This window comes from Thamnophis sirtalis, unplaced genomic scaffold, assembly GCF_051295495.1.
Source record: "Thamnophis sirtalis isolate CommonGarterSnake01/CBP01778 unplaced genomic scaffold, rThaSir2_p1.2 scaffold_8, whole genome shotgun sequence".
NCBI lineage: Eukaryota > Metazoa > Chordata > Lepidosauria > Squamata > Natricidae > Thamnophis > Thamnophis sirtalis.
The window spans coordinates 78,823-96,493 of NW_028261388.1; the positions used below are offsets into that span (position 1 = coordinate 78,823).

The 17,671-nt window shown below is 62.2% G+C and overlaps 4 protein-coding genes across 4 annotated transcripts; 3 read left to right on the forward strand and 1 right to left on the reverse strand.

The window, feature by feature from the left end:
* Nucleotides 1–99: 99 nt before the first annotated feature.
* On the forward strand, nt 100–6,610 carry TPP1 (tripeptidyl peptidase 1). The gene is made up of 12 exons (XM_087720905.1): nt 100–349; nt 482–621; nt 1,066–1,216; nt 1,313–1,434; nt 1,561–1,754; nt 1,905–2,103; nt 2,426–2,614; nt 4,054–4,126; nt 4,377–4,497; nt 4,673–4,831; nt 4,942–5,079; nt 5,262–6,610. Exons 1-12 carry the CDS (start codon nt 153–155, stop codon nt 5,397–5,399), a joined length of 1,821 nt encoding a protein of 606 aa, XP_087577031.1. The 5' UTR covers nt 100–152; the 3' UTR covers nt 5,400–6,610.
* Nucleotides 6,611–7,351: 741 nt separating this feature from the next.
* TAF10 (TATA-box binding protein associated factor 10) lies at nt 7,352–8,437 on the forward strand. Its single transcript, XM_087722053.1, has 5 exons — nt 7,352–7,579; nt 7,668–7,858; nt 7,939–8,003; nt 8,077–8,191; nt 8,295–8,437. The coding sequence occupies exons 1-5, from the start codon at nt 7,387–7,389 to the stop codon at nt 8,382–8,384; spliced, it is 654 nt and encodes a 217-aa protein (XP_087578179.1). The 5' UTR covers nt 7,352–7,386; the 3' UTR covers nt 8,385–8,437.
* A 522-nt stretch (nt 8,438–8,959) lies between these two features.
* On the reverse strand, nt 8,960–15,022 carry ILK (integrin linked kinase). Its single transcript, XM_014057444.2, has 12 exons — nt 14,885–15,022; nt 14,357–14,522; nt 14,179–14,274; nt 13,971–14,067; nt 12,409–12,492; nt 12,223–12,308; nt 12,007–12,116; nt 11,760–11,887; nt 9,900–10,021; nt 9,716–9,815; nt 9,490–9,620; nt 8,960–9,410 (listed from the first exon to the last, which is right to left on the reverse strand). Exons 1-12 carry the CDS (start codon nt 14,971–14,973, stop codon nt 9,261–9,263), a joined length of 1,359 nt encoding a protein of 452 aa, XP_013912919.1. The 5' UTR covers nt 14,974–15,022; the 3' UTR covers nt 8,960–9,260.
* Nucleotides 14,963–17,648, forward strand: RRP8 (ribosomal RNA processing 8). Its single transcript, XM_087720906.1, has 6 exons — nt 14,963–15,452; nt 15,857–16,301; nt 16,890–17,019; nt 17,097–17,203; nt 17,294–17,390; nt 17,481–17,648. Exons 1-6 carry the CDS (start codon nt 14,963–14,965, stop codon nt 17,601–17,603), a joined length of 1,392 nt encoding a protein of 463 aa, XP_087577032.1. The 3' UTR covers nt 17,604–17,648.
* The last annotated feature ends 23 nt before the right edge of the window (nt 17,649–17,671 follow it).

Below are 17,671 nucleotides of genomic sequence, written 5' to 3' on the forward strand. Positions count from 1 at the left end.
CAGAGGCGGAGGAGCCTCCCCAGCGCCCGCCGACAGGAGGAGCCGGAGCCTCGGCGCAGCCTCTGAGAACGCGCAAAGGGCCGCCGGTCTCCGCCCCCCGCCCCCTCCGTCACCTGACAGTCGGCGCCTGACTCTGGGCAGCCTCGGCCAGGATGGCGCGGTCGGAGCCCCGGGTAGAGGCGAGAGCAGCGGCCGCCCACGGCGCTTGCCTGGATCCGCCACCCCGCCCCGGCTCGTCCGGCCGACCCCGCTTGTTGCTGCTGCTGCTGCTGCTACTCTGGCCAGCCTTCCTCCGCTCCGCCGCCGCCGCCGCCGCCGCCCGGGCTCCGGAGCCGGACCAGCCCTTCCGGTGAGCGAGGCGCTGGAGGGGGAAGCCGGGTGTGTGTGTGCTGCGGGCTTTGACGGCCCGGAACATCAGGCCGTTCCGGTCACACTGCGGCTGGATCCTTCCCGGCCCGTGACCGCCTCCGCCTCCTCCCAGGGTCCCCGCCGGCTGGAGGTCTCTGGGCCGCGTGGCCCCCGCCGAGCAGCTGAGCCTGACCTTTGCGCTTCGGCAGCGGAACGTGGAGCGGCTGAGCGAGCTGGTGCGCCGCGTCTCCTCGCCCGACTCGCCCGACTACGGTACCGGCTGGGGAGGAGGGACCTCCGCCCCCCTGTGAGAGCGGCTTCCGGCCCGAGGGCTCTAGAAGCGGGAGGGGGGGTCTAGTTGAGAAGGCTCGACCCCCCAGCCGTCGCCTACGCCTGGGGAAGCCGGGTCGTAGCCCCAACTGTGCCCCAGGAGGGCAGCCCGGGACTTCGCTTGTCCAGCCGGCAGCCGCCTCCTTCCTGGGGGTGGGGTCATCGGGGCTCCTTTCGGTGGGCATTTTAGAGGCCCGTCCAGCCTTGGACAAGCCCTTCCGCAGGGGGCACCGGAGTCTCTGCTGCCCTGCGGGGACTGCTCACCTGGGAGAGCTCCCCGAGGGAGCGGGGAGGAGCACAGCCCCCTCCCTAACCGCCTGTGGGCCCTGAGGGACAGGCCCACCCCCTGAAGGCATGTCTCTCCCCCCCCCACCACCCTTTGCCTAGGGCACTTCCTCTCCCTGGCAGAAGTGAGTTCCTTCGTCTCCCCCTCCCCCCTGACGCTGGGCAGCGTGGAGAAGTGGCTGGCGGCTCATGGGGTCTGGGACTGCCAGAAGGTCAGCACCCTGGACTTCCTGCAGTGCTCGGTGCCAGCCAGGTGAGTTGGGTCGTGGCTGGGGAGGCCGGCCGGCCGGCCAGCCTGCAGAAGGACAGGGGGAGGGTCCGTGGCTGAGCTGCGGATTTCTGTCTGCAGCACTGCTGAGCAGCTCCTCCCAGGGGCCCAGTTCCACCGTTACGAGAAGGACGCTCGCAGGGTGATAAGGTCCCCTCTGCCTTACCTGCTTGATCCGGAGCTAGTGGACCACGTGGATTTCGGTAGGGGGCCTTTGGTGGGGAAGGACTGGGGCAGCCGAGCCAGGGACCCTCTCCTGACGTTTTGCTGGGCAGGGCTCATCTGCCGTAGGTGACCACGGCCTCCTTTTCCATCTTGCCCCTTCTAAGTGGGGGGGCTGCACCGTTTCCCAGCCGAACGGAAGGTGGTGAGCCGGGCCTGGGCTGCAGAAAAGTCGCCATCAGGAGGGGACGGGCGGTCCAGCTTCCATTTGGGCGTGACACCAGCTGTGCTCCGCCAGCGATACAACCTGACCCACGTGGATGCAGGCAACTTCTCGCGCAACAGCCAGGCCTGCGCCCAGGTAGGGGCCCAGCCCATCTGCTGGGCATTTGGAGGGCAGGGGGCTGGCAGGCTCCTCTCGGGCCAGGCTTGGCCGTCTCTGTGCCCGGCGTGCTCATCTGGGTTCTGCCGAAGAGCAGCCTCTGAGCCTCCATGGCTTCTTCCCTGCCAGTTCCTGGAGCAATACTTCCACCCGGCCGACCTGGCTGAGTTCATGCAGCTCTTCGGCAGCAAGTTCCCCCACCGCTCCCAGGTTGACCAAGTCGTTGGGCCCAAGGGCTCTGGCTCAGCTGGCATAGAGGCCAGCCTGGACGTGGAGTACCTCATGAGCACAGGGGCCAACATTTCCACCTGGGTCTTCAGCAATGCAGGTATTCTCCCCTCCCTTGGCCGGGGGCGGCTCTCTTGCCCAGCTGGGAACACCAGTGAGCACCTGCCAGAAGGCGGTGGCCGTGTCTCCTGTGCCACTGCTGCTATGGGGGGTGAGGGGCAGGGGAGGAGCAGCAGGGGTCTGGCTGCCCTGTTTGGGCTCACCTATGTGCAGGGACCGGGGGGGGGGGGCAGGGGCTGTGGGGAAGGGGCTTTATGGAGGTGGTGAGGGTTGCCTGGTCGAAGGGCAGCTCCTCCTCCTCCTCCTCCTCCTCCTCCTCCTCCTCCTCCTCCTCCTCCTCCTCCTCCTCCTCCTCCTGCCAGGTCGCCACGAGAGCCAGGAGCCCTTCCTGCAGTGGCTGCTCCTGCTCAGCAACACCAGTGGGCTGCCATGGGTCCACACGGTCAGCTATGGGGACGATGAGGCCAGCCTCTCTCAGGCCTACATGAAGCGGGTAAACATCGAGTTCATGAAGGCTGCCGCCCGCGGCATGAGCATCCTCTTTGCCTCAGGTACGTGCAGCCCCCGCTCCCCCGCTCCCGAGGCTGGGGGCAAAGGGTCGCCAGCCCCATGCCCAGGTGCCGCTGCAGGGCAGCTGCGCCAAGGCGAGCAGTGGGGGGGGGGGCAAGCCCTTACCCGGGTGGAGCTTCTGGCAGGTCACCTCCTCCTCTCCCACTGCCAGTTGGCCTGGGGTCCAGACCGAGGGGGGGGGGGTGTTTCCACACTGGAGGGGATTGTTGGGTTGATGGCAGACTATACTTCCCTTCCCACACCTTGTACCCTGCTTCCCAAACACCCATCGTTTTGGTTATCATATCTAGAGAGATAAGATAGGTAACTTTTATAGTCATTGTAAGTGTAAGCACACTATCACACATTAAAAATGAAATTCTGTTGCCTGCTCTCAAAAGAATTAGATTAGATTAGATTTAGATTTAACTTTATTTGTATGCCGCCCTTTTCCCTGAGGGGACTCAGGGCCGCTCACAATTCAAGGGGAGGGAAGGACAGACAAGTGTGTGGGAAGTGTGTGCTGTTTTTGATCGTGACCCGTCAAAACCGCGGTCCAGAAAAGCGCGATCAACGAAAGCGCGCATTTGACATCATCACAGCGCGACGAAAAAAATTAAAAATTGAAATAAAAATTAAATTAAACCAAGCCGATTCACATAAAGGTAAGGGTTAGGGTTAGGGTTAGGGTTAGGTTTAGAGCGTTAGGGTTAGGTTTAGCGTTAGGTTAAGGGTTACGTTTAGGGTTAGGTTTGGGGGGGTTAGGGTAAGGTTTTCGCTTTATTTTTACATTTTTCGATCACAGCGCGATGTTTTCGTCGCGCTGTGATGACGTCAAATGTGCGCTTTCGTCGAGCGCGATTTTGTCCTCCGCAGTTTTGTGGTGGAACCGTTTTTGATAGATTTGGACTGTTTCATCCCTTTGTGTAAAGACAGATGCAAAACATGAGTTAAATAGTTCTGCTTTCTCCCTGTTGCTTGTCACCTTCTTGTCACTTCCTCCCAGCAATGGGCCAATTGTTTCCTTAACCTTTTTTCTTGTTTTTAACATGTTGGAAGAAGCTTTTTTTGTTATTTTTTACTTTTGTGGCAAGCCTTTCTTCATTGTGAGCCTTAGCTTTCCTCACTTCACCTTTACAGCCTCGGGCTATTTCCTGATATTCTGCCTTAGTTATGCCCCCCCCCCTTTCCACTTTTTACACTATACACACACACACACACACACACGGTTTCATTGTGTTATTTTTCGTTCTTTATTTTACTATCCTATTATTTTACTTCACATTCTTTTCATTTTTTCCTTTGTATTGTTGTAAGCCACCTAGAGTAGCTCCACAGTGAGATGGGCAGCAAATAAATTTAACACATGGATTTAAAAATTAAGTGGACGGAAATGGAGGAGAAACGTGACAGGCTTATTTTGACCCCCTCCCCCCCTTAGGCGACTCCGGGGCCGGCTGCCGGACAGCCGCGGGAGGGAAGCACGTCTTCCAGCCCAGCTTCCCAGCCTCCAGGTGAGGAGCCGGGGCCCTCTGGAACTTCCTCTGAAGCGACCGGGTGGGCAGGATGCGGAGGGGTTGGGGGCTGCAAGGAAGACCAGCAGAGCTTGGTCTGCCTGGCTCTCGCCCGCCCTTGTCCCGGGACCCGCCAGGGCCTGCCCATCTCTGGTGTCCACTCCCGTCGGGTGGGCTCCTGTCCCCTTCCTGAGGTGGGCGGCCCCAGTGCTTCCCTTGCCTTGGGCCCAGTGCTTCGCCTGCTTTGCAGCCCTTACGTGACAACGGTTGGGGGCACGGCCTTCCAGCAGCCTTTCCTGGTGGGCACTGAGGTGGCACACTACATCAGCGGGGGCGGCTTCAGCAACGTCTTCCCTATGCCCGACTACCAGGTGAGTCAAGAGGCTGTGCTGCCCCCCCCCCCTCCCAGCAGTGGCAGCCAGAGGTTGCAAAGCGTAACGGCTGTGGCTGGGAAGTGGCCCCCAGAGGAGGCCCTGGTGCAGCAGGAGGGAGGGAGGCAGTGCGCTGGAGGAGCAGTGGACAGCCGGACCCCTTTCCTGCCCACAGGTAACGGCTGTGAAGCGTTTCCTGAGCACGTCGCCTCGGCTGCCCCCGGCCAGCTACTACAACAGCACAGGAAGAGCTTATCCCGATTTGGCGGCCCTCTCGGACAACTACTGGGTGGTGACCAACCGCATCCCCATGCCCTGGGTCTCGGGCACCTCTGTGCGTATGCAGCCCTTCCTGCTGGCCTTCTCCCAGAGCCTCCGCCCCCTTTTTGCTGGGCCGGGCAGCGCACCGGCCCCTGGTGACCTTCCTGCTTCCCCCCATTGCAGGCTTCCACTCCTGTGGTGGGGGGCATCATTGCCCTGATCAACGACTGGCGCCTCCAGCGAGGGTTGCCTGCCCTGGGCTTCCTCAACCCTGCCCTCTACCGGCTCCAGGAAGGAGGGAACAGCACTGCCCTCTACGATGTGAGTGCCAGAGGGGTGCAGCTGTCAACCTGGAGGCAGCATGGGAGGCCAATCCCTGGCGGGAGGAGCAGCCTGTGATCCTGCTCTCTGCAACTAGAGAGAGAGGCTGAGCGGGCTTGGCTGAGCGGGATCGTGGCTACGGGGCGCATGGTCAAAGGCTCCCTTCCTCTGCCTCCCCCTAGGTGACCCACGGATGCCATCTGTCCTGCCTGGATGCTGCTGTGCAGGGCCAGGGCTTCTGTGCTGGCCCTGCTTGGGACCCCGTCACAGGCTGGGGGACCCCCAACTTCCCTCAGCTGCTGCGTGGCCTCCTGGGCTAGCAGGCCATGATGTGGGCCTTACTGGTGGCCAGTTTGCAATCAGGATGGGGGAGAGGGAATGGACAGGGTGTGTGACTGGGAGGCTACAGTGGCACATGGGGGGGTGGGGTATCCTGCCCCAGGGGGGCTCCTCTTTTCTAAGTGGGAACCGTGTCAGAGGGATCTTCTGTCATGGACTAACCAGTGCCCAGAGACCGGCCACTGCCAGCCACGCAACCCTGGGGTGGGGGGTGGGGGAGGCTAGTATTGTGCAAAGGGCTTTGAATGCAGAATCCCAGAATCCTATTTCAGGTCTGAAATGTGATGTTGCCTGTGTGTGAGGCCCTGGGAGGCTTGCAACAGGGCCCCACCCTCTCTTTGAGCACAAGTGCCCCAACCTCCAGGCTCCCATTGGACTCTGGGCACTGCAGACCGTCTCTGGCCCATCTAGAAGCCTCGGGACTGGGCAGGGACGCTTCAGTTCGCACAGCAATATATTTGGAGCAAGAGGCTGTCCTAGGCCACCATAAAGCAATTCTCCCAAATCCCAGGTCGTCACGTCCAAGCCCTGATCACGGCAGACATTCAGATATGTAAGCCGCCTCGGACCCAGCGTGACCACATCAATCCCCGACCCCTGAAAGCAAGTTCTGCTGTCCAGTCATCTGCCTTCCGGCAATTTACACCCCTGGCTTTGTGTTCCACGCACTGGAATAAAGGGCGTGCCAAGACTCTGCGATGCTCGGGTGCTCTCTTCTGCCCTGGTGACGCTTCTTCAGGCCAAGCCTTTCCACAGCAGAGCCTCTAGCGTATAACTTGAGAGCAAGCTCCCCCTCCTTCCACCACTGATGATGTTACCTAGTTTGATCAGGAAATGTCCGCAAGGAAACCACCAAGCCCCCCCCCCATTTCCACCAGCCCCCTCATCCTTTATCCTTCCAAGTTCTCTGAATCCTAAAATGCGTTACCCAGAGCTAAGCAGATCACCTAATGGAGAAGCTGCAGATCACCTAACGGAGAAGAATCAACTAAAATCTTGAGAAACTATCGATTTAACCTAAAATTGCATTTGCCCTTTTTGCAACTAGTTCACACGCTTGTCTCTGGCTCCAAAGGTAAAGAGACTCTTTGAGTAGGAGGTGGGTGTTTAGTTATCCCACCCAATTTTGTATCATGTACAGACTTGAATAGTATTTTCTCCAAAACGATTAATAAAAATACTGAAAAATGAAGGGCTCCGACTGATCCTTTGAACTCTCTCGACTCCTCTTACATATTTTCTCAATTTGACGAGAAGTCGCGGATGAGCATTTGGAAAAGCATTTTTAAGTCACCCTTAACGAGCCATCCAGTCCATGTTTTATTAGGGGGTACTTGGCGAAAAGCTGGGCTGAGGTCGAGATACCGTCGGCGGCGGAAGGGATGGATGGGGAGCAGCCGTGGGGGGGACGGGGACACCCGGAAAAAGAGACGGTGCGATCCTGAGATGGGCCGGGGGAAGATTCAGGGAATCCCTGGCGGCTTCCATGCATAGATTCAGTCGGCAGGTTTTCCTTGGGCGGATTCTTCTCCATCGGGGCAAAGCCAGGAAAGGCGGGGAGTCCGCTGCACCTCCGCCGTCCCGTCTGCGGCCTTGAGAGAATCCCCTCGGGTGGGTTGCTGGCCCGGCAAAAGGCTCTGGAAGCCACTGCGGCAACTGTTCCTCCAGGGCGCTCCCGGGGGCGACTTCTGCCACTCAGCCTGGCCCGAAAGAGGGAGCCCTGCGGTCGCAGCGGCCTCCCCGCGCGGCCCTTTCCCTTCCCCGGGGCCGCTTCCGCGCGCCTCTCGCCAGGCGACTCCCGGGAGCGAAGGGGGCGGGGCCACGCTCCAGCCGGACCTCCAGCCCCGCCCCCGCCCCGCCCCCTGAGCGGCGCTTCCGGAGGGGAGGAGCCGCGTCCGCCCTGCTTCCGGGAGGAGGGGGGGGTTCGGCACGCCTGCGCAGAAGCCGCCGCCGGAGCTCGCCGGATCCATGAGCACCAGCGGGGCGGGCGGTAGCAGCGGCGGCTGCGGCGGCGGGGGAGCCGGCCTGGGAGGGGGGGTCGCGGAGCCCGACCCCAGCCCCGCGGCCCTCCCGCCGCCGCCCCTCCTTGCCCCCTCCGCCGGGGAGGCGGGCGCCAAGGGCAGCCCGGGTGTGGCGGGGGGGGCGGCCGGGGGAGCGGCCGGTGAGTGGCGGGGCGGGCGGGGCTTTGGGGAGGAGGGCGCCCCCCGCCGCCCGCCCGCCCGCCCGCTCTCACGCCTCCCTCCCCGCAGGTCTCGCCGCCGCCTCCCTGGCGCAGCCCGTCGAGGGGCCGCCGCCGCCGCTGCCCAACGGGGTCTTCGCGCCGCCCGCGGGCGCCGCCAACGGGGACGCCAAGCCCGCCGCCGCCCCTCCACCCGGCTCGGCTTCGTCCGGCGCGCCGCTGGTGGACTTCCTGCTGCAGCTGGAGGACTACACGCCCACGGTGGGTGCCGGGCGGCGGCGGGGCGGCGGCGGGAGTGGCCCGCTCCACGCCTGACTTTGCCCCCCCCTCCCCTCCCGCAGATCCCGGACGCCGTGACCGGATACTACCTGAACCGCGCCGGCTTCGAGGCGTCGGACCCGCGCATGTGAGTGTGGCGGGGCTCCCGGGGTCCCTGGGCGAGGCCAGCGAGCCGACCCTCCCTCCCTCCCTCCCCGCAGCATCCGTCTGGTCTCGCTGGCGGCCCAGAAGTTCATCTCGGACGTGGCCAACGACGCCCTGCAGCACTGCAAGATGAAAGGCACCGCGTCCTGCAGCTCCCGCAACAAGAGCAAGGTGGGTGGGGAGGGGTCGAGGGGGGGGATCCCTGGGGAGAGGGCTCTGACCCCCCCCCCTCGGCTGCTACTGCCTCTCCTCCTCCTCCTCCTCCTCCTGGCAGGACAAAAAGCACACGCTGACCATGGAGGACCTGGCCCCAGCGCTGGCCGAGTATGGCATCAACGTCAAGAAGCCCCATTACTTCACCTGAAGGCCCCTCCCCTCCCCCACTCCTCATTAAAGTCTCTCTCTCTTGCCCCCCTTCTCTTACTCTGGTTACTGGCAGGACCCCCCCAGCTTCCCTGCGTGCTTCTGGCCTTGGGGGCTTTGTTACTGCTGCTGTACTCCCAGCTGGTGGGCTGAGGTGGTCCACGGGATGGGGGCACACCTGGCCGATGCTTCCGTTAAGCACTAGCACCTTCTCCCCCCCCCCCTGCACCAGCATCTCCCAGTGCCTGCCTGCATCATTACAAAACACAAGCACCTCCCCCAACCCCGCTGCTGTCCTCCCATCTCTCTTGCTGGCGGTGTCACCCCCCCCCAAAAAAAAACCCCAACCTCAGCTTTTTGTTCTGGCACAGAAGCCAGGAGGTGCCTCTTCCCGGCTACCTGCTGCGGGGGGAGGCGCAAGAGCACCTCTCTGGCAAAAGGATCATGGCCACACAGGTTGGGGACTACTGCCCTTGCAAACGCGCTCCCCCCCCCCTGTGTGGTTCAGAGGCAGCCCAGATTCCCCCCCTCCCTCCCTCCCCCCCCCCATGGAAGCAGTACAAAAGGCCCTCCTGCTTGAGTGACAGCTGTTTATTTGAGCCACAGGGGGCGTTGTCCTGGGCCTGTGTAGAAAAGATAAAAACTGTAGCATAGCCAAGTGGGAGTGCAGGGTGGTCTTGGCACCAGAGGTGGCCGCAGATACGGGGCGTGAAGGCAGCAGGGAGAGTGCAAGGCCGAGCAGCCCCCCCCCTTCAGGAGCCTGCCCTTGCCAGGCGGGCCTCCCCCTATCCGTACCATGCATAGGGAGCCCTCGCTCCAGCCCTTGGGCTCTTCCTGAAGGCACTTGGGGCGAGCCGCAGGCTGCCGGACGAGCCCCTCACTTCTCCTGCATCTTTTCAAGAATGGGGACAATCATGTCAAATTTGGGGCGCTTGGCAGGGTCTTCGTTCATGCAGATCTTCATCAGCTTGCAAATATGAGGGGAGATGCCGGGGGGGATGGTGGGTCGCAGCCCCTCCAAGGCAACCTGCAAAGAGACACCAGAACCTCGCTGGGACCCAGCAGACAGCTGGGCAGAACCCTTGGGTCCTCCCGCCAAAGCTCACCTTCATGCCAATCTCCATGTTGGAGAGGTCGGCGAATGGCACTTCCCGGGTCACCAGTTCCCACAGGAGCACCGCAAAACTCCACATGTCTGCCGAACGGCGGTTAATCTCCTCGGCCTTCTTCTGTAGAGCTGTGAGGAGGAAGAGGGTTTGAGGAGCCGCCGCCTGGGAGAAGCTGTGATCAACTGGGGAAACAAAGAAGCACCTGCCCCCCACCCACACTCACCTTCCGGTGCCACCCAAGCTGGGGCATACATCCTACCCGGGCACTGGAAGGAAAACTTCACGTCCGCCATGCCAATCCTGGCTGTCATATCCTCGTCTATCTGTTCCGGGGAAGAGATGGGTGAGGCTGTGCTCTGGGGCCCCTCTGCCCAGTGCACCAACCTCCCTGCCTGCCCCCAACTGACCATGATGCCACGGCTGTTGAGATAGTGGCGAGGGAGGAGAGGTTCCAAGGTGTGCAGGAAGGCCATTCCCCGCGAGACGTCCAGGGCAAATTTCACTGCCTGCATTTGGTCCACCACAAAATCTGGAGAGAGAAGGCAGGAAGGGCAGGGAACATCAGGGAAAGAGGACAGCCAGCTTGGGCAAAAGGGAGTTTGTGAGATGGAAACTTGGGACATCCCCACCCCCACCCCCCACCCCGGCTGCCAAGCTGCTCTTATCCTGCCCAGGTGGCTTCTACGGTTTTACCAGGGTCTGTCTTCCTGCCTCTAATTCAGTGAGGAGTCTGTGGCCTGCCCTGGGCAGAGGGAGGGAAGAGGCATGCCCGAGCATCTCTTCCGCAGTGGGAGAAAACCCCACAGACAAGCAGAGGACTGGGCAAAGAGCCTTGAGGAGAACGGACCAACTCGGGGCAGGATTCCCAGCCAGAGACCTGGAGCAGCCCAACCGCCTGGATGCCGGGAGCTCCTCTCACGACAGGTTCCCATCCGGCCATTCACCTCATCACTGGAGAAGATTTGGGGCCTCTCCTTGGACAGCAAGTTAAGCTCGCCCGCAGGGTGGAGTGGAGCCCCTGCTTCCCTCCTGTTGCTCAGCCCTTGCAACAGGCATCTAGGCTGGCAGCCACCCCCACCGAAGGCACCTCCAGGACGGGTGGCTGGGTGCCAAGGTTACTGGTGTTTTGGTTGCCTGTAAATAGGTCTGCACATGCGCAGAACATTAAAAAATGCCAAAACATGCTGCGGCAACTGGTTCGGTGGCGTGGCCAGCCTGGGTCGCTGCTGGTTCTGCGACCCAGGCCAACATTCCACCCCCCCCCCTCTGCTCCAGGGGCCCTTGGGTCCCCTAGCCCAGAGAACGCAGCTTGGCTGAAGAGCACAAAGCCGAGCCCAAAATTAGAACGGGTGAAAGAAAACGGGCAAAAGGCGCCATCGATTTAGGTCTTGGCAGAGGTGCCCTGGCTGTTCGGGTCAATTGCCTGCTGGGCTTTTCCTTTCGGGATTTGTTCTGAGCTTCCTTCCTTCCCCTCCCCCTCTGTATTTCACCCTTTGAGAGAAACTTCCACAGCCCCTTTCTCTGAACAGCTCCGGCCCAACACGGGCATCCAAACACCACAGTGCTGGCAGCTGCACTTTCACTGACAGTGGTGGAAAGGCTTTCCCCTAAGCCAACAGGGTCACTTTGCACCGTGAGAAATTGGGGCTGCCGGTGCAGTGGGGTTATGCCCCAAGACTGCAGAGGAGGAAGGAAAAAGGTTTGGTGGCCCTGGACCAGGGGTGGGTTCCTGCCAGTTCTACGCTCACAAATCTACAGTGCCGTTTAGAACCGGTTCCAGTTCCCTCTGCCCGCCCGCACATCATCAAGATGAAGAGCGAGAGGAGGAATTCTGGGAGTTGAAGTCCACAAGTCTTAAAGCTGTCAAGTTTGAACACACCTGGAGTTTTTGTATTTTTTAGACCTGCAGGGACAACCAAGCAGGGTTAGTCGGGACGTCAATTGGGATGACACACTGCACTCCCACAGGAAACCCAAATCAGCCCCCCCCCTCCCCGCCCATTCTGGCAACAGTGGGTCAAACATTCTTCAGGTTGCCCTGGGACAAGCTATTTTGATTTGGGGGAGGTTGCGTGGTGTACTTTTACACGGTCAGTCCACAGCTTCCATAAAACACGGCTCAGGCTCAACTTCTGTTTTGGGAACGGCCTGCGGCAAAGTGGCAAATGGTTTCATGCAGCCGGTCAGTGACTTTGGGCCCTCTGCTAACACCCCCCCCCCTTGCTGGACTATAAGGAGCCACCACCCCAGCTGGTGGCAAGACTCACTAGTGCCTTCGTGCAGCACGTTGTAAAGGGAGCCATAGGGCATCCAGTGGGTGATGATGATGGGGTGCGGAGCGGGGGGCGACTGGCAGGCACCCAGCACCGGCAGCACGTTGGGGTGAGAGAAAATCCTGTGGGGAAGAGAGAGGTCAGCTTCAACAGAGCCAAAGACAGGCCTGGTGCTGCTCAAGGGGCAGGGCAAAGACTCCCCCCCCCCCATTCCTGCCACCACTACCCCTGCCCTGTTCACCTGAGCTTGGGGTATTCCTCGTTGAAGTCCCGGCTCTTCCGGGTTGTCCAGTCGCGGATCTTGAGGACCTTGATGACGATGTCGTTCCCCTGCCAGCGCCCCTTCCAGAGCTGAAGGGAAGGGAGGGGTCAGGGCACTTGGCAAAGCCAGGAATGGGGAGCCCCCTCGCCATCTCTGATGGGAGAGGGTTAGGGTTAGGGGAGCAGGGAGCAGCACCTCTCCTGACTGGTTCTCGTTGAGTTTGTGGCCCAGGCTCAGCTGCCGGAAGTCAATCCCTGCCAGCTTATTAAGGGTCCCATTACCTAGGAATGAAGAAAGGAGGCGCGAGGGGGTCAGGACTTCCACCCATCCATGCTCTGGCCCAGAAGCCCCCTTGCCTCTCTCTAGAAAGCCATCTCTTACGTGGTCGAGTCCGCGTGGTGCCTTTCCAAAACGTGTCTTTGTAGGGGAGGCGGGTCAGGCTTTGGCCCGACTTCTCTGCACGCTCTGGAAGAGCAGAGGGAGCGGTCAGGGAAGACGGAGAGCTTGATCCCCATTGCCTCTTCCGGCCATTCCTTCCACCACCCCTCCCCAAATTTACCCAAGGAAACTGGCAGGGGGAAGCAAACAGACAGATGGATTGAAAGCGCTCTGGGGTTTTTGGGAACCCAGTTTTTTCCTTGGGACCAGGTGGGATGAACATGGGTGACAGACTCCTAGGGCTGGAAGGGTCCGACCCCCTGCTCAAGGCAGGAGACCTTATACAATCCTGGTCAAACTACCCGCGATGGAGGCCCCACAGCCCTGGAGGGAAGCTGCTCCACTGAGTAATTGTTCTGTGTCAGAAAATGTCTCTCTTTAACAAGCCTCTCTAGGTGTCGCTTCTTGTCCTGCCTTCAGCTGCTTCGGAGAACAAGTCAGTCCCCTCAAGCCCTGGAAGAGAGTCGCCCTGTCGTCCCCCCCCCCCCCCCCCGAATCCTCCTCTTCGACAGGCTGGGCATGCCCAGTTCTCTTAATCGCTTCTTTTCTTTGCCGCCCCTCCCCACTACTAGGTCAGTGTCCCTCCAGACTCCTCGTAGGCAGGTTTTCTAGGCCTCAGAACCTCAGAACTGGGCACGGTGGCGTTCCTTGCTACTACAGTATAAAGCGGTACTAGCACCTGACATTGTCCCAGGATTGCGTTGGCTATTTTGGCAGCTACAGTACATTGCTTGGTCAGTGGTGATCCACCAGGAGATTTAGATCTGTCTCCTTAATAAATTATTTATACTTAGCACAAATTACTCGTCTAAGAAGATCTCAGTCCTCCAAGTCACAGTTGTCCTAAAGATGCTTTTTCAAGAGGCAACTGGACTTTCTGTTTTTTCTTTAATTTCGCTTCTTCTCATCAAAGAAGTTTCTTCATGTCTGAAGTTCTAAAGAACTGAAGAAGCTTCTTGGATGAGAAGCGAAATGTCTTCCAAGAAAGACAAGTAAGTCCAGCTGCCACTTCGGGACAACCATCACCTCGATGACATTGGCTTGCCAACGCTCCGCTCTGTGCGGGTGACAGGTCTTCCTCCTCAGAGGGGATCAGCTGCTGCCTATCTACCACAGCAGCTGACCCCCCCCCCCCGTGTCTGGGAAGGCAGGCAGCTCTCCGCCAGGTCACCCCACCTCCCTCAACGCCTGAGGGGCCTGAGACGGCATCGTCCTCAGCCCTGGCCTCTCCAAACATGCCAAGGGAGACATGCCATCCCCGTCAGATGCTCCTGGCTCCAACTCCAAGCTCCACACCAAACTTGGGTTGCCTGAGTTTCGAGGCGACAACCTGGCGACTTGCTTCACACAGGGGGCCACAGGGAAAAGACTCCCTCTTGGCGCCCACCTGCCTGCCGGGTTAATAGCAGGGCGGGTCCTTGGGTCAACTCCGCCCCTCCCGCCCAAGAGCAGCAGCCGCAGCAGCAGAAGGAAGAAGCCGGAGGTCAGCTAGAAGAGGAGCGCACCTCTCAGTGTGTCCCGCAGGGGCTCCTTTGCCTTGTCCAGGGGCGTCTCTCCATATTTGTTGCAGATGCTGACTAGTGCCCCGCTGGCCACCAGGTCCTGGCAGCAACAGGGAGGGAAAGTGAGGCAGGGAGATGGCCCAAGCGACCCCCGGGACTACAGCCAGGCTCAGAGGACTACAGCCCTCCACCCCAGGAAGCCCCCACATACCTCTGCCACCTGCTCTTGGGCCCAGAAACAGGCGTAATGCAGAGGGGTGTTGCCATGCTCGTTGGCCGCGTTGATGTCTGCCTTGAACTGGATCAGCTGCACCGGGAGAGAAGAGAGAGTCGGGGCATCAGGGCCGCCGCCGCCCCCGTACCCCTCCCCGTCCCGTCCGGCAGCCCACCTTCTGGACGATGTCGCGGTGCCCGTGGCTGGCGGCCAGGTGCAGGGGGGTGTCGTCTCCCCGGTTCATGACGTTGATGCGGGCGCCGCGCATGACCAGCATGTCCACCACGCTGGAGCGCCCTTCGCGGCAAGCCCAGTGCAGGGGGCTGAATCCATGGTCGTCCCTGCGGGGAGGGAGGAAGCCAGGCAGGGAAGCGGCGGAGGCAGCGCCCAGCCTCTCCTCCCGCCCTCCTTCGCTCCTCCGCGGGCTGGGCGGGCAGCGCCAGCGGGCGGCCCTTAAATGGAGATGGGAACGGGGCGGGGAGGCACTCCGGCCGTCCACGGCTTCCGTTGGGGCGGGGGTCTCGCGGGCAGCGCCCACCCGCGGCCAGGAACCCCCTGCAGGGTCTCCCCAGACCCCGACTCCCCCTCCCCCGACTCCCCCCCTCCCGGACCTCCGGCGGCTCAGCAGCAGCAGCAGCCCTCCCGGAAAGCGCCGCCAGCCCCGGCTCCCTCCTGAGCGGCCCCCGCCCGACCGCCCACTCACCCCTGGTTGAGGTCGTTCTCGGTGTTGTCCAGCCAGAGGCGCACGGCCACCGCATTGCCCTCGCGGCACTGCGTGAAGATGTCGTCCATGGCCCCGCGCCCTCCGCCGCCGCCGCCGCCAGCCGCCTTCCTCGCCAGCTCCGGGTGTGGCCGCTCCGCGCCGTTCGCCCCGCCCCGCCAGCTGGCGGCAGCGGCCAACCGACGCGGCGGCGCCCTCCGACCGCCAGAGGGAGCGCGCGGGCCTCCCCGCGGCGCTGCCCGTTGCGCTAGTTCCGGCGCGCGTGTTCCGGCGGCCGCGGAGGCGATGGCGGCGCGGAGGAGGACGACTCTGGCGGCGGGCTCCTTGGCGGATCGGGCGTCGCTCCTCTGCCGGCAGCGCCTCCGGGCCGCCCTGCACCGGCGGCCACGGCCTGAGGTGCCGCGCGGCCTTGCGGGCTCGGAGGCGGGCAAGAGAGTTCCCGGCGGTGGGCGGCGCGGAGACGAGGCGGCCGAGAGCGCGGGCGGCCACCGGGCGAGCCGCCGTTGTGCCCCAGTGCCCGACTGGAAGCGCGGCGCCCCGAGAGTGCCAGGTACCGGAGGCTCCGCCTCAAGCGAGACTCCGAGGGGAGCGAATCGCCTCCGCCAAGCGCGCTGCCTGCGCCCCGAGAGAAAGCTGCGAGAATCGGTCTGCCGCCCGAAGACCCGCGGCTACAGGGGGAGCCTCCTCGGGGACTGGCCGCGGTGATCCGCTCAGAGGAGCCAGGCTGTGCAGCCCCGGGGATCCGGCGGTAACCAGCGAACAGGCTGAGAGGACGGGAGGGCGCTGTGCTCTTCTGCCCCAGCCACACACACACCCACACCCTGGATGCAAGGAGGGTCCGCTCCCCGCCGAATCAGTCGGCGGAGATCTGGGCTGCATGGTCAGGGGCAGGGGTGGCTGTGGTGAACCAACCTCTCGGTCTCCATGGGCCTGATAGGAAGGGCTTCTGTCTAGGTGAAGGGGCAGCAAAGGAGGGCAGCCAGGCGTCCATCACGGGAGACGGAGCAGCCCAGGAGCTGAGGCAGCAGCTGACCAGGAGACAGTGGAGAAACCGGCAGAAGAACAAGCGGCGGCAAAACAAGTTCAAGGCCTCCAACGGCCAGCCTCTGGCGTCTTCTGTGGCAGGCCACCCTCCTGATGACCAGGGGGGCCTGGCCCCGGATACCAAGGCACCTGGCGGGCAGAGACCGTCCCTGAGGCAGCGCCTGGAGAACCGCCTGGATGCCGCTCGCTTCCGCTACATCAACCAGATGCTGTACACACGCTCCAGCCAACAGGCAGCCCAGCTTTTCCGGGAGGACCCCGAGGCTTTAGCTGTCTACCACCGAGGTTTTGCCCTGCAGGCGGCCTCCTGGCCCGAGCGGCCCGTGGAGCGCTTTGTGCACTATCTTCACCATAGGTCAGGGTGAGCTCAGTCCAGTGGGAGTGGGTGGTGGTGGTGGTGGGGCTCCCTGGACTGCTGGAGAGGCCTGCCTGTGGCTGTTGTGATCTATGAGCTCTGGGCCCTGCTGTGGCTCAAGATGTGGACTTAGGTCCAGTTCTCCTTTGGGGCTCAACAAGCTCCCTTTCTGGTTTATTGCGGCCAGAATATTTCCTGTGTGACTGCTCTGTCCTGCTGTTAAAGACTCTTTGGCAAATGTTACAAAACAGTCCTTGTCCCTTGGTGTGCCTGCTCGAAGGGAACGAACAGACAAGAGAACCTAAAGGAGCCTGTGGGACAAACGGGTTTATTTGGATACAGGATTTTTTTTTCGGGGTGGGGGGTGGGGGGGTGATTGGAGGAACTCCTCTTAATATAAGTTAAACGAAATAAGACTGTTACTGCCCCTCCCTCATCCATGTGGCAGGCTTTCTTCTGAGAGAGGGGTGGGGTGGGGGGGCCTTTTTGCCTCACTCCTCTGCCCAGATTCAAAACGGGGGGGGGGCAGGCTCTGTGGGGGTGGAGAGACTGTTCCGCCTGTGCTAACTTGCCGTCTCCACCCGGCAGACCGGCCTCCCTGGTCGTAGCTGACTTTGGCTGCGGGGACTGCACCCTGGCTCGTAGCCTGCCCAACCGAGTGCACTGCTTCGACCTGGCGGCCCTGGATCCGCGGGTGATCGTCTGCGACATGGCACAGGTAGGCCAGACGGGCCGGCTGCTCCCGCCGCCTCCCGCCCGCCGCCCCGCCCGGACAGGTCTTCTCGTTGCCCGCAGGTGCCGCTGGAGGACGCCTCCGTGGACGTGGCCGTCTTCTGCCTGGCGCTGATGGGCACCAACCTGCGCGAGATCCTGCAAGAGGCTCACCGCGTCCTTCGAGCCGGGTAAGGGCGGGGGCGGCGGGGGGGAGGCTGCTGGGCGGGGGCTCCCAAGGCCGGCCGGGCGAACGTTCGCGCTGTTTCTCTGCGACGCAGGGGGACGCTGCTGGTGGCCGAGGTGGCTAGTCGCTTCGCGGACCTGCGGGCCTTCCTGGGGGCGCTGGCCCGGCTGGGCTTCCGGCTGACCTCCAAGGTAGGTGGGAGCGAGGGAGGGCGGGCAAGGGGGCGGGGTTCTCCCTGCCGCGGACCCCTCTCACCGGCCTCTCCCTCCCTCCTTCCGCAGGACGTGTCGGGCAGCCACTTCTACACCTTCGAGCTGCGCAAGGCCGAACGGGCGGAGGTGGCGAAAGCGGCCGAGGAGCCGCGCGGACTGGCGCTGCGGCCCTGCCTGTATAAGCGCCGGTGACGTCGGGGCTCCCTCCCGACCAATAAAGGCCCGTCTTGCTGGCGAGTGGTGGCTCCTGTGTGGCTCTC

Bases quoted from the DNA above. Each gene is read 5' to 3' on its own strand.
- RRP8 (XM_087720906.1), top strand. From the start codon at position 14,963: ATGTCGTCCATGGCCCCGCGCCCTCCGCCGCCGCCGCCGCCAGCCGCC. The intron at 17,020-17,096 runs GTAGGCCAGACG...CGTTGCCCGCAG, and splicing joins TCGTCTGCGACATGGCACAG to GTGCCGCTGGAGGACGCCTC. The intron at 17,204-17,293 runs GTAAGGGCGGGG...TCTGCGACGCAG, and splicing joins CACCGCGTCCTTCGAGCCGG to GGGGACGCTGCTGGTGGCCG.
- TAF10 (XM_087722053.1), top strand. From the start codon at position 7,387: ATGAGCACCAGCGGGGCGGGCGGTAGCAGCGGCGGCTGCGGCGGCGGG. The intron at 7,580-7,667 runs GTGAGTGGCGGG...CCCTCCCCGCAG, and splicing joins GGCGGCCGGGGGAGCGGCCG to GTCTCGCCGCCGCCTCCCTG. The intron at 7,859-7,938 runs GTGGGTGCCGGG...CCCCTCCCGCAG, and splicing joins TGGAGGACTACACGCCCACG to ATCCCGGACGCCGTGACCGG.
- ILK (XM_014057444.2), bottom strand. From the start codon at position 14,973: ATGGACGACATCTTCACGCAGTGCCGCGAGGGCAATGCGGTGGCCGTG. The intron at 12,309-12,408 runs GTAAGAGATGGC...CTTCATTCCTAG, and splicing joins CACCACGCGGACTCGACCAC to GTAATGGGACCCTTAATAAG. The intron at 9,816-9,899 runs GTCAGTTGGGGG...TCCCCGGAACAG, and splicing joins TCAACAGCCGTGGCATCATG to ATAGACGAGGATATGACAGC.
- TPP1 (XM_087720905.1), top strand. From the start codon at position 153: ATGGCGCGGTCGGAGCCCCGGGTAGAGGCGAGAGCAGCGGCCGCCCAC. The intron at 1,217-1,312 runs GTGAGTTGGGTC...TTCTGTCTGCAG, and splicing joins CAGTGCTCGGTGCCAGCCAG to CACTGCTGAGCAGCTCCTCC. The intron at 4,832-4,941 runs GTGCGTATGCAG...CCCCCATTGCAG, and splicing joins CCTGGGTCTCGGGCACCTCT to GCTTCCACTCCTGTGGTGGG.